Source organism: Xenia sp. Carnegie-2017, unplaced genomic scaffold (assembly GCF_021976095.1).
Source record: "Xenia sp. Carnegie-2017 unplaced genomic scaffold, XeniaSp_v1 HiC_scaffold_23, whole genome shotgun sequence".
In the NCBI taxonomy this organism is placed as follows: Eukaryota; Metazoa; Cnidaria; class Anthozoa; order Malacalcyonacea; family Xeniidae; genus Xenia; species Xenia sp. Carnegie-2017.
The window spans coordinates 6982075-6994911 of record NW_025813486.1 but is presented as its reverse complement, the minus strand read 5'-3'; the positions used below and the strand labels follow the sequence as shown (position 1 = coordinate 6994911).

Below are 12837 nucleotides of genomic sequence, written 5' to 3'. Positions count from 1 at the left end.
TTGCCTTGTGTTAAGGGATTTGAAAGAAACATCGGCTTTGGCTCTTAAATTTTGACAAAATTAAATGCTGAATCTGGCCATTTCATTGCTTCATATGATTTTGACAGGATTGTGGGATTAACTAATATGGTTGATGGCATTTTCAGTCATTGAATATTCAATAAAATGTTTTTTGCTGCTTTACTTACAGGAATAAGTTTTATCGGCAGTTTCCCTAATTCGTGTTAATTTGTCTGCTCAAAAAGGTAAGTGATGCAGTGCATCTTTTGTTTTTTCTATGTTTATCTCATCTATATTCATCCATTTTATTAGTTCCATCCTTAGTGTATGTATTCCTAAACTTCTAAAACCCAATTTTTTTCCCTACCCTGTTTTAAAACTCAATCTTTGCTTTCCTTGAACCCAATCCTATCTTATAGCTAACCTGGGTGGATCCATTTCCTCATCTGACTTTGGCATTTTGAGTCTTGAACATGTGAGCCAATATAAAGGGTTGTTTGGGGACATGCGTACTACCAAAGATAGTATTTGGTACTACCCCAGATAGCATTTGAAATTTTGACTCTTGGCAGAGATATTGTCTGCATGTTGAAGGTTTTATTTAGAAAAATCTTGGCCGTACCTAGGCTCAATAAATGAAGTCATGAACTTTTGCTTGTTTTCATTTTTATTGTGAAAAATAATTCTCTTCTTTGGATATCTCTGGACAGAGAAAGCTTTATTTATGCTCTATCTTTGCATTGTTGCAACTAACAGAAAAAATTATGTTAAGTCTTCTGTTTTTTACTCAAGATGTTGTACACATTGTGACATTAAACAAACTCGAAGGTGATGCTTATACACCTTTTCGATGAAAGCAATGAATTCTGTGTTATACATGTAATTTATTAAAGTAAAAACTAGCATTACAACAAACCATATATTTAATTTTTGCTTCAGGACACAAACTTTATAGTACTTTCATAATTCTTATCATCAAAACACAGAAGTATTTGAATAACATGATAAAGATGCAACTTTCATAAAAAGTACTCATGCATTGCAATGCCATGTTAATTTCATAAATTTTACTGAATTATTGATTTAAAGCTCTTCAATAAATATAACATAATTTGTAAGCAAAGCAATGCAATATATATCCAAAAATATGCAATGTCTGTTTTGGCAAAAACAAACAATCAATTGGAAATGCATTCTTCCTCTGGGACTCGTTGAGCACATTTCTTCTTATGAAGTATTATATACAAAGACACAATAGTTTGTCTCCAATATCCAAAATTCTACATCTTTTTGTGTCATCTTTATGATTTTATCTCATCTTGTATAATGCATTCATAATGATTCCACTGCTTTTTTTAACTCTTTGGAAACTGCAATGTTATCAAAATGCTCAAATATATCTTTTATGTAAATAAGATGGCTTTTTATGCATAAATGATTATATTAAGAAATGTTGTTTGTCATTTAATGGTCATGGTTACGTAGTTAAGTGAGTATTAAGTTTGTAAAAACAAATTAGAAACAAATAAGATTGTGAAAAACGGTTTTACTTTTTCAAATTATTGTATTTTAACAACGGTAGATTTAATTTACATATTAGCTGCTCTGTTACTCTCTTCTGCAGAGGTTTTTGAAGTAAACTGTCATTTCTGATCATTGCAACGTTATCATCAACTAATCTGCTAACGTTTAAGTGCTTCATTTTTACTGGCAACTATGGGATGTTGCATTTGCATTTGGGTTTGTTACTTAATTAAGCAGGGGGGGCTAATAATATTCATATATGCACATACTTCTGTATTGTTTTGTATTGAAATCAATCATTATTACGAATTGTACAATATTAATATATAAATATAGCGCCCTTATATATCAAGCTTCGGCCTCCCTTGTATTGAAAATACTTGTATCTTCTGAACTACAAACTTCTGTTTTGTTCGTTGATGCTCTATTTCATTATGTCTCTATTGAATACAGTACCTGGTATGCTTCATTTAATGTTTGCTGTTTGTTTTATTCACATAATCAGTTGGACAAAGTTTTATGCCTAGGCAATATTTTTTATTGGTCTCTGCCCAAAGATAAATCTATTTCCATTGGTGCACCCCAGTACAGATGATGTGATATGATTATCACAGTATTTACAACTCCCATTTCTATTATGCTAATTGCCCATAACATAATATTTACAATAATTAGGCACTTTGAAATGCACGAAGGTTGATATAATTTTCAAAGTCTACTATTCCTGCAGTAGGTAATACAGGTTGGTGATGGTTAATGAAAATTTCGCAGCAGCTGCCTATCCACGTGGATTGGGCATGTCATGAAACTTCAAGTATGAGAGTAAAAAATTCTGAAGATTCCATTTCATAATATATTCCATAAAAGTATTGAAATGGCGTGTTTAATATGCAAGAAAACATTTTGTTTGAACATTATAGCTGAAATTTTAAAACATAGTAAATGTCAACCACCAATTTTCATCGTCTTGTTTATTAGCCTGCAATAAAAAAGGGCAGATTAATTCCGATATTTGTTTAAAATATTTGATACAAAGGGTGGAGGAAAAATCACAAACAATTTGTGTAAATCTTAGTGGATTATGCGACTTATTGGTCTGTTTACTATACACAGTTCATGGAAGACTGCGAATGTTCTCGAATGTTCTCTAGCTTATCTATACTGTCGAGATTAGAGTGCAACCTCGCTGGCGCTCGTTTGATATGAATAATATCCATATTTCATGTGGATTGTTCCAAAAGCGAATGTTCGACGAAATTTGAGCACCATTGGTTGCACTTCCTTGATTTGGGTGAAGAATAATTGTTGCCTGCTGCGATTTTTTTATGAGTATTTTTCGGCAATATTTTTTATTCCATAAACTCTAACTACATTTTCGATCTAAAATAAGTGTTGTCAAATGAAATTTAAAACTATAAAAGGAGGTACGTGTGTACATGTGGATAACGTGCTAAATGTGTTGTCACAAAATGAACATATTTCAAAAAATAATACATATTTAAGTAATTTACATCAAACTTTAAAAACTGCTTAAGTTTTCAAAAATGTGCTTCATGCTCACTGTTTGCTGTAGCACGCATCATACACTTGCCGAAAGTCTACACTTTGCTTGTCACGTGAAAGGTCGCGTGCTCAAATCATAGAAACTCAGGTCCTATGTCACTCGACCGATAAATCTAAAAGCACATGACTTGTAATGATTTTACATGGAAGCGTCATTGGTATTTCTATTTTTGGAGAAACGGTAGTGTACTTTTGTTATTTTTTTAATAACATTTTGAAAATACTAAATTTTTGACGATTTTCGCACATTGCTAGGAAGTGTGAGTATATCATTGTGTACAATGTATTTTCTGCTCATTTCTGAAACGTATCATATAGCATGTCTGATTTTTAATGTCATTCAACATCATTTAAATCAGGGGCGGATCTAGGGTATGTCAAATCAGTCACGCGACTAATGTTTATAGTTCAGAAATTACTTATCAAACTTAACGATTAAATTTTTTTGTGATCATTGAATTTCTGATGTATAATCGTTTGAATTTAATTGTCAAAATTCTGTTTTTTATCTGAAATCTTACGTAAATATCACGTTAGCAAACAGATCAGTGGATTTAAACACATCTGGAATTATATTAACTGACCGATAAGCGTGGTGGCTCGACTGGTTCGACTGATAACGGAGTTCAAGAACGGCTAATTAAAGCCATTCCATTGGTCAATAGCCAGATCAGTGGACGATCTGGAATAATAACGATCGATAAGAGGAGTGGCCGGACCGATAACGGTGTCTAATTGCTCTCATGTAATTGGTTCGTTTAAGGTTTTATCTTACTGTGTGATTGGTTTGACCGATTTCGACTGATAGCCAGCTGAGGTAACATTGTCATGCTTACTGTCTGAATTAGTGTTGCCAAATCGTGAACACTGTTCACAGATTTGTGAACTTTTTACTCTCTTCATGAACATTTCATGAATGTTAAAAGTTTGTAAACTTTTTGTGAACTTTTCTAAATATTACGTATTTTTGTATTTTCATCATTTTCATAAAGAATGTATAGATAAATCATAGTTCAATGAAAAAAAAATCTTCATAGCTCGACAGTTCTTTCAAAACAACGACGATTTTAAGATAATCCGATGTTTTTCGAATATTTCCGAGGGTTGTCGAAAACTTCCGAGGTTTTCCGAAAATGTCCGAGTTAATCCGTTAACTTCCGATCTTAAAAATTAGATGTAATATGAACTTTTTGCAATTTTTGTGAACTTTTGACGCAAGCGAGCATGAATTTTTAAAATTTCATCTGGCAACACTGATCTAAATTGTATGTTTGATCGTTTTATAGTAATTTGCTAAAGCATGATAGAAACTATAATCAGCGCCACCGCAGAAATTTGGGAAAATCTTTTACAAATTCATATATTGACATGAATGCTGCTGTCCAGATTGCGATTTTTTTCAAGAGGGTGAAAAATTTATGAATGAATTGTAAATGTTTGGGCAAAGACGCGAGAGACATTTCAGTCATCGATGTTCAAAAGCAAGCCATCATTTTGTTAGAGATTTCGCAGCAGAAACTTACATCCAAAATCGTAAGTAAAGGACAACTGAAGTGTATGCATGAATGTAAAATATCAAAGTCAATTTATGCGAGTGTGTGATGCGATTTATGTCAATATGGCGTATGGTAAGCAGATTGATGCTTCTAAAATGGTTGTTGCCGAGGACTTTTAGCTATGATTTCTTTAGTGCTTGGGGAATCTTGGCCGTTATATGGCCAAGTATTTCAATGGAAAAAATCTGTAGCTATAAGGTGCCATGTTATTATATACCATATTATAAACAAATGTTTTGGGCTTTTCAGTTTATGATCATTGATCATTCAATCATTGGACAATTATACTATACATTGTTTAAGATTTGAGAAAACTAATATTGATTACATGATAAACTGTTTACTATAACCTGTGATTATGACTCTTTCAGATCCATGAAGCTTTTTATTTTGACAATTTGACTGGGATAGTATTAAACCTGAGCTATTTCACATACATGAAATGTTGTGCCATGTCACATATTGTCCCCTTTTCTAACTGAACACCTCATGTAGAAATGTCAAGGTGTGTTGATCTACGGCTCATATTAGATTGTTTGCCATAATTCCTAAGGGCTATTGATGTATGAAAAACATTTTCTATAAAGTAAAGATGTGTTCCTAGGTATGCAGATAAGCCTTGAAATTTGGCAAAATAGCCAAGTAGTTTTCATGATCACTAGGTAATTTTTCGGATGATCATTATAATTTTTAAACTAACTTGTTTTAGATTTACATTTTAAGTAGTTTTGATTCTATGAAAAGATATTTATCATAGCCAGTAAGCTTGACACATGAACCAATTTTAACATTCATGTAATTACATGATTAAAGACATGCTGGTTACATTCTGTTTTTTTTGGCAAGTACAATGCTAATGGTAATTGCTATATAGCACAACTTGCATGGACTTACAGAAGATAATAGTCTACTGAAAGGCTTCATAAACTTTGATGGCTGTCGGGATTTGTTTGCCCAACACAGAAAATCACTCACACAGTTTCGTTTTAACAATATTTATTGTCCCTCTCGCTTGAAACAATTACAAATGTGCTATCAACAGCTCTAACATGCTGTCCCTCTTTTTTTCTCTACAAGTGTTGTTGTTGTCTCTACCGGTACGAACTGGCCCTTCCCGACTTTGGTCTCGCGCGACCCACGCGTTAACAAAACTGTTTATACTTTCCGACACCCTCCCCCCATTTGTCTCGCCAGTGACAAATGTCACTAACTACTATCCTCAAGGTTTGAGACTTCCTGCATCCTCTCTCTTGCCACTACTGCTGCGTTTCTTCTAGGCCGGAATTCTTTCGCGTCTGGATCCAGGGTATTGTTTTCTGTGGCTACTTTTGCATCTTCTACTCTATGTAGTTCTAATGGGAATAGATGCTGTGGTGCTCGGTCAATATGCGTTTTCCGTGTTTTAATCTTTGCTCCTCGAACAACTCCATCCCTTCCCTCATACAGTTCCTCTACGATACCTACACTCCATTTTCCTCGATTTCTTTCTTCTCCTTTTATTAGCACTACGTCACCCACTTCTGGAGATTTTCCCATTTTTCCATGTTTCAGGTTATGTCTCTCTCTTAATGATCTTAGATACTCCCCCGTCCACATCTTCCATATGGCTTTCTTACATCGCTGAATATGTTTTGCTCTTTTCCTTAATTCCTCTTCTTCACTTGTTTCATCATTTTCAATCACTGAGACGGACGGTTGGCCAGTTATCATGGCATTTGGTGTAAGAATTGGCAATTCGTGGTCGTCTTCCACATACGCTAGAGGTCTATTGTTTAGACATATCTCCACATCAAGGATTACCCCTTCCAATTCTTTCCATGTGAGACTTGATCGACCAACTACCTTATAAAATGCTTGTTTCACCAATCCTATCAGTCTTTCATACTGTCCACCCCACCAAGGGGCCTTGCTTAGGTTGAATTGCCACTTGATATTGTTCTTAGCAAGATAGTCATGAACTTGTTCATCTCTTGAGATTTTCCGAACACGTTTGGCTGCGGCCACAAAGGTCTTGGCATTATCTGAGTACACTTTATCTGGCTTGCCACGTCTAGCAACTAACTTCCTGAAGCTATGCACGAATTCTTCTGTTGACATATCTGGTAGCATCTCCAAGTGAACCGCTCTTGTTAAGCTGCATCCCACGAGGAGTAGGTACGCTTTTCCTTCTTTACCTGCTCGTTTCTTATAGATGAACGGACCTGCGTAATCCACACCTATGACTTGGAATGGCCGTGATCCTTCTGTGCGGTCCTTTGGGAGGTTGCCAGTGGGTGGTTTGGCGAATGCACTCGCTTGGAACCTCTTGCAACCGTTGCATCTGCTTCTGACCTTTTTTGTGAGTTGTCGAAGACGTGGTATCCAGTAATTTTCCCTCACCGCAGTCATTGTCAGACTGACTCCCCCATGGAGAGTGCGTAAATGTTCGTGCATGACCAACTTCTTTGCTAATTCGGACTCTGGTGGAATGTAGATCGGGCATTCTCCTTGCATCCTTCCGCGACATTCCAGCACTCCTTCCTCATTTTTCTTAAGGTTTAAGCGTTGAGTGTCTTCTCTCATCTGATCCGAGTTTTCAAAGCGCAGCTGTTCTCTTTTCAGCCACCAGAGAACTTGTGTTTGTAGCTCGTTAGTCGTGAGTGGACCCCGTCGACGTTGCTGTTTTTTCTTGAGGTTATACACGAACCTGAACACCCATGCTGTTATTCTCATGGTTTTCCAATAGGGGTATTTCGCCAAGATTGCTGAAAACCTGTCCTCCTCTAGTTGAACTGCAGGCATGAAGACTTCTTTGCATTTCTTTACTTCCGCTTCCGTCTCAACTGTAGCTTCTATGGTTACTTCCCTTGGCCATTTTTCAGGGTTGGAAAGCCATTTTGGTCCTTCAAGCCATTTTTCAGACAACTGATCTCCGTTGCAGCATCGGCTTCCAATATCGGCGGGATTATCTTTTGTTCCCACGTGCTTCCATGAAATGTAATTCTTTTCTCTAATTACCTTTACCCGATTTGCTTGTAATTTCCACTTCCATTTATCCAGTATAAGGCAACCATGCTGTCAAGCCATCCAACACAATGCCTTACAGGCAACCCTTCAAGAACGGATCGCACGTTGTCCATCAGCCTTGCTGCCATTTGAGCAGAGACTAACTCAAGTCTTGGAATGGTCAACCCTTTCTTTGCCAATCTTGATTTAGCTGTTATGAGTCCTTGACCGATACCCTTGCCTTGTAGGATAACTGCATACACGGCTGCTGACGTACCTTGGCCACTAGCATCTCCAAATGCGTGCAAATCTATGGCTTGTATCCTTTCTCTGTGTGTGACTAAACTCCTGGGCACTTCAATTATACTTGGTACTCTAGTACACCAGTTGCGCCAACGGTGCATCAGGTTATGAGAAAGTTGTTCGTCCCAGGGTAAATTAGCTTCACAGATGTCCCTATAGATCATCTTCCCAAGTACACTAATTGGCGAAACTAAACCGAGAGGATCAAAGATTGAAGCAATCTCGCTAAGTACTATCCGTTTTGTTACGTTTTCTTCGTTGAATTTTTCGGGGAAATGGACACCGATTGTATCTTTGCTTTTGTTCCAAGGCATGCCCAATAGTTTTGTCTCATTTTCTCTAACGCCCAGTCGTTGGTTAGCGTAACTTTGATCGACCGCTGCGTCACTGACCACTGGCTCGCTCGCTTCCAGTTCTTTAAGATTTGAGTGCCATTTGTGCAGAGTGAATTTAGCTCTATCAAAGATTTTGATTGCGGTTTCTTTCAACTGTTGTACTTCCTCCACAATGCACCCTCCCGTAAGCAGGTCATCAACGTACAAGCTATCTCTTATCTCAGCTACTTCTTTTGGAAACTCCTGTTCTTGACTGTTGAGATGTTGATTGAGTGTCCCAGCTAAAAGAAACGGTGATTGATTTAATCCAAACAGAGCTCGCGTAAATCGGTAAACTTCGACTTGCTTGGGGTCTTCTTTGCTCAACCAATGAAACCGTAAGACATCTCGGTCTTTTTGCTTTATCCTGATCTGTAAGAACGCTTGCTTTAAATCCGCTGAAAGTGCTACAGGCTTGAACCGATTGCTCACAAGAACATTCCACAAGAGATTCTGTAATATCGGCCCTGTTTCCAAACAGTCGTTCAATGATGGTGAGTCTTCCCTTTCCTTGGCTGAGGCATCATAAACCACGCGAACTTTAGTACTTTCTGCTGATTCTCTGACTACCGGTTTGTGTGGGAGGTAGAATTCACGTCCCTTTGCTTCATGTGTCACCTTCTCAATGATTCCTTGTTCTTCCTGTTCTTTCATTATCTGCTGGTACTGTTCAAAGAGTCTTGGCTTTTTCTCAAGCCTTTTGACTAATTTGCCAAGCCTCGCAAGGCTCCCTGCCTTATTACTAGGTAGACTGCTGGTGGTTGGCTTGTACAAAAGCCCTGTCTCATACCATCCTTCTGGACTTTGGATTAACTGATCTTTAAAATCCTGGTAGATTGTTTCATCTCCATTTGACTGATCTTCCAAACCAAGCACGTCTAGGTCGCATAATTTCCTGTAATCTTCCATAGAAGACCTTGCAAACAATGATTTCGTGAGATCCTCCTCAGTTCCTGGTGATAACAATGTCCAACCAAATTTAGTGAGTTCAGCTACTGGTTCACCAGGTTCACCAATGCAGGGCTCCGTAGCAGTTTTGATCTTAGCATAATCACTCGCACCCAAAATTAAATGGACAGGAAGTTGAGGTTTTGCATCAGTATCATCCATTTTGACCTTCTTGAGATGATCAAACTTACTTAAAACTTCTTCATATTTAGGATTGTCAACGAGGAGTAAGTTATTCGGTCGACCTTTGTTACTTCAGTTTTGAGCTTGTGTTTCGTCTAAGTCACTGATTGTTACCGTGTACCTCAATTATACGGCTTGTAGACTGCATCATCATTTCTATCCTTTTGAACACCTTCCGCACCGGTCGCTTATTCAATCTCTCCACCAGCGCTCCTGAAGCGTCGAGCTCCCAGCCCTGTGTCTAGAAGTGCTCTGCAAATAATTCCGTCAACTTTGACCAGAACGATTGGATATATCACCTTGTTCTCCCCCTTTGCTACCAGCATTTGTTCGGTTTGTGGTTTAACGCCTTCTTGCTCATTTGGTCTTTTATCGCAGATGGATGAGTGATGCCTTCTTTTGCAATGTTGGCATGTTTGTTGGCTACGACATTCAGACGCCTTGTGTCGTGGACCCGTACAGTTGAAGCACAGTTTCTTTTCTCCAAGAATTCTTCTACGATCACTAACACTGACCACCTTTTTACACTCAGCAGATCGATGACTAGTATCATTGCAATATACACACCCCTTTATTCTCGACGAACTTGAAAGCTCCTTGATTTGCTATGCCTGTCCTGAGAGCCATCATCTTGTTTGACTGGATTTCTCACCGTCCACTTTCTTAGCGCTTCGATGAACTCCGGAAACCTCCATTCTTGCCAGTCGTCATCGGTTCTCACAAGATCGCTTCGAATTCCTTCTAGTTTGTCAATTGTCATTCTGACATAGCCTGATACTTCCTTGAGTTTCCCAAGTGTCTCGAGAGATTGTACACTTGTTAGTAGTGTTTCATAAAATGCATGGATTTTACCAGGCTTAGTTCCTTGAATGTTGGGCAGGTTGATGATGTTTTGAACATAAGCGTTGATGATTTCGCTGGTTTTGCCGTATTTAGTCGTCAAAATGTTCTTAGCTCGTTCATATCCCTCTGATGTGAATGGTAATCCATCAATACATGACCGCACTTTTGGTTCGACAAGCTCCTTTAAGTATGAAAATTTGGTTATACTAGAGACATCCGAATTGTCAATTTCAGCATTAAACTGCCCCAAAATCTAAGCCAGTCCGTATGTTGTCCGGTAAACTTGGTAATAACCAGTTTCGGTAATTTTGTCGTCAATTTGGTGGCGCCATTTTTTCCGCTTGTGGACTTTTCTCGATTTTCAGACAAGGCCTTCTCGTGCTTCATGCGACGCTCAAATTTAGTTTGTTCTAGTTTCAAATCTTCTTCGCCCTTAACCCGATCTTGTTCGTGTTTCAACTCCCGTATAGCGTTCTCGAATTCTGCCAGTTTCCCTTCAATTTTCTCCGTCCAGTCTCGTACATTGTCTGCGTTTTCGCCGCTCTCAAAGTTTAATTCCTGAATCTGCTCTTTTAAAGCGTGTACTTCTTCGGTTTTCCTTTGTAAAGTCTTCCTCTGTCTCTCCATTCCTGCCAAGTCATTTTTCCCCAAGATATTTACTGTTTTCTCGTTTGTGAACTTCAGGAATTGGATTTTCGTCTCGATCGCTTTTACTAGTTTATCCATGTTAATCTCGTCCCATCGGGGGTGCCACTTGTCGGGATTTGTTTGCCCAACACAGAAAATCACTCACACAGTTTCGTTTTAACAATATTTATTGTCCCTCTCGCTTGAAACAATTACAAATGTGCTATCAACAGCTCTAACATGCTGTCCCTCTTTTTTTCTCTACAAGTGTTGTTGTTGTCTCTACCGGTACGAACCGGCCCTTCCCGACTTTGGTCTCGCGCGACCCACGCGTTAACAAAACTGTTTATACTTTCCGACAATGGCATTAAGCTGTCCTTAATTGCAAAATTTCCTCTCTGATACTTATTGTTTAATCTTTGGTAGAAAAAAATTTTGAATTTTTTCTCAAAAGGTGAATTTTCTGCCACTGTAAGTGGAAATGGGTTAAGGGTTCAATAAATATGCACGGTTTGAAGTCTGAGCTTTTTTACATTTATGAACTGTCCCTTGTAGTACCTCAATTCTAACTTAACTCATTACATAGAGGTGTGAATGGGGGCTACTAGGGGGGTCTATGCCTGACAATTTGGTAGAAATTTTTAAAGACTATCTCTGTTTTGAAATAGCATTGTTGTAAAGTAAATTTTATGCTACTAAGCATGCTAATGAGCCTTAACAGTTGGCAAAACATTCAAGTATTGTTCACTTCAAGTTTCTTTTTTTTTAGAAAAAACAATGTCCACATAAAGCATTTTGTATTGCTCTAAAATGCTGAAAATGGCTTTGAAATCTAAAATTTCTCACTCTTCCTTGCATTGGTTACTCGTTGTACGAATTGTCCTCTAAGTATTAATACATAAAGGAATTGAGAAAAAAGCAATTATGATTTGTATTCTGTGGAGCACACTTCAAAAATATTTTCCACTAGGCTACCTATGCTATAAGTAACAGGATGACACAATGACATCCAAAAATGTCTTATCGAAACCAAAGCACCACCTGTCCCCCCATAAAATCATTCTTCATCCATCCCTGTCTTGAAGTGAATGCACTAAATTTATCCCCAGTTTCACATTTCACATTTTGTGTATTTTTTTAAGGTGCAAAGAAAGATTGATTCCTTCTGTGTTCTAACTCCATCACTAAACTTGTAAGATACAGGGCCAGGACTCAAGTGGGTAAGTTACCTTTTCTATTCTATGCATACTGTTAAGCCAAGTTAATCTTGCAATAGAAGGGATAAAACATCACCCAGATTGTAAAAAATTGAATGCATGATTAGGTACCATACCACTATCATACATAAGTCTACATACGTAAAATATGCTGGCATTGGCTAGATTTGTGAGCAACAAAATTTTATTCCTGACCATGGTATCAGGGTGTCTGTACAGAGAACATGTTCATTTGAAATGTGGGTGTCCATCCATTATAGGAAAAACACCTACACTTTTAGCTTCTTGCTTTAAAGTTAATGATGTTTGATTGCCATGTATTTACAGGCATCATGGTGAAAACCATTACATAATTTATTTATTTCAAGTGTTCATCCTTAAAATGAACATTAATGCCACAGAATATTTACATACAGGTCATTTCTAGTGATTTTTGTGATTTGCATTTGTCAAGGGAAATTTTCTTTGCGGAGTGTCAATGAATCTTGTACAGTGTTAACATAAAAGTCACTCAAAGTTAAATTGAGATAATTGAATGTAACTATAGCAGAAGATAGTCAGTATTAATCAGTCAACCAACAATCAAATAAACAATAACTTTCCATTTAAACTGTGACCAAAGGTAGGGGGATGGGTGGCTAAGGAGGTTGCAGCCCCTGAAATGATTAAGATGGAGGTGCCAAGACCCCCCTCCCATTATTCAATTATTCATTG

At 37.6% G+C, this 12837-nt stretch overlaps 1 protein-coding gene across 1 annotated transcript; it reads right to left on the bottom strand.

Moving 5' to 3' along the window:
* Positions 1 to 5849: 5849 nt before the first annotated feature.
* Positions 5850 to 9415, bottom strand: LOC124449013. Its single transcript, XM_046999956.1, has 2 exons — positions 7727 to 9415; positions 5850 to 7607 (listed from the first exon to the last, which is right to left on the bottom strand). Exons 1-2 carry the CDS (start codon positions 9413 to 9415, stop codon positions 5850 to 5852), a joined length of 3447 nt encoding a protein of 1148 aa, XP_046855912.1.
* Between the last annotated feature and the right edge of the window lie 3422 nt (positions 9416 to 12837).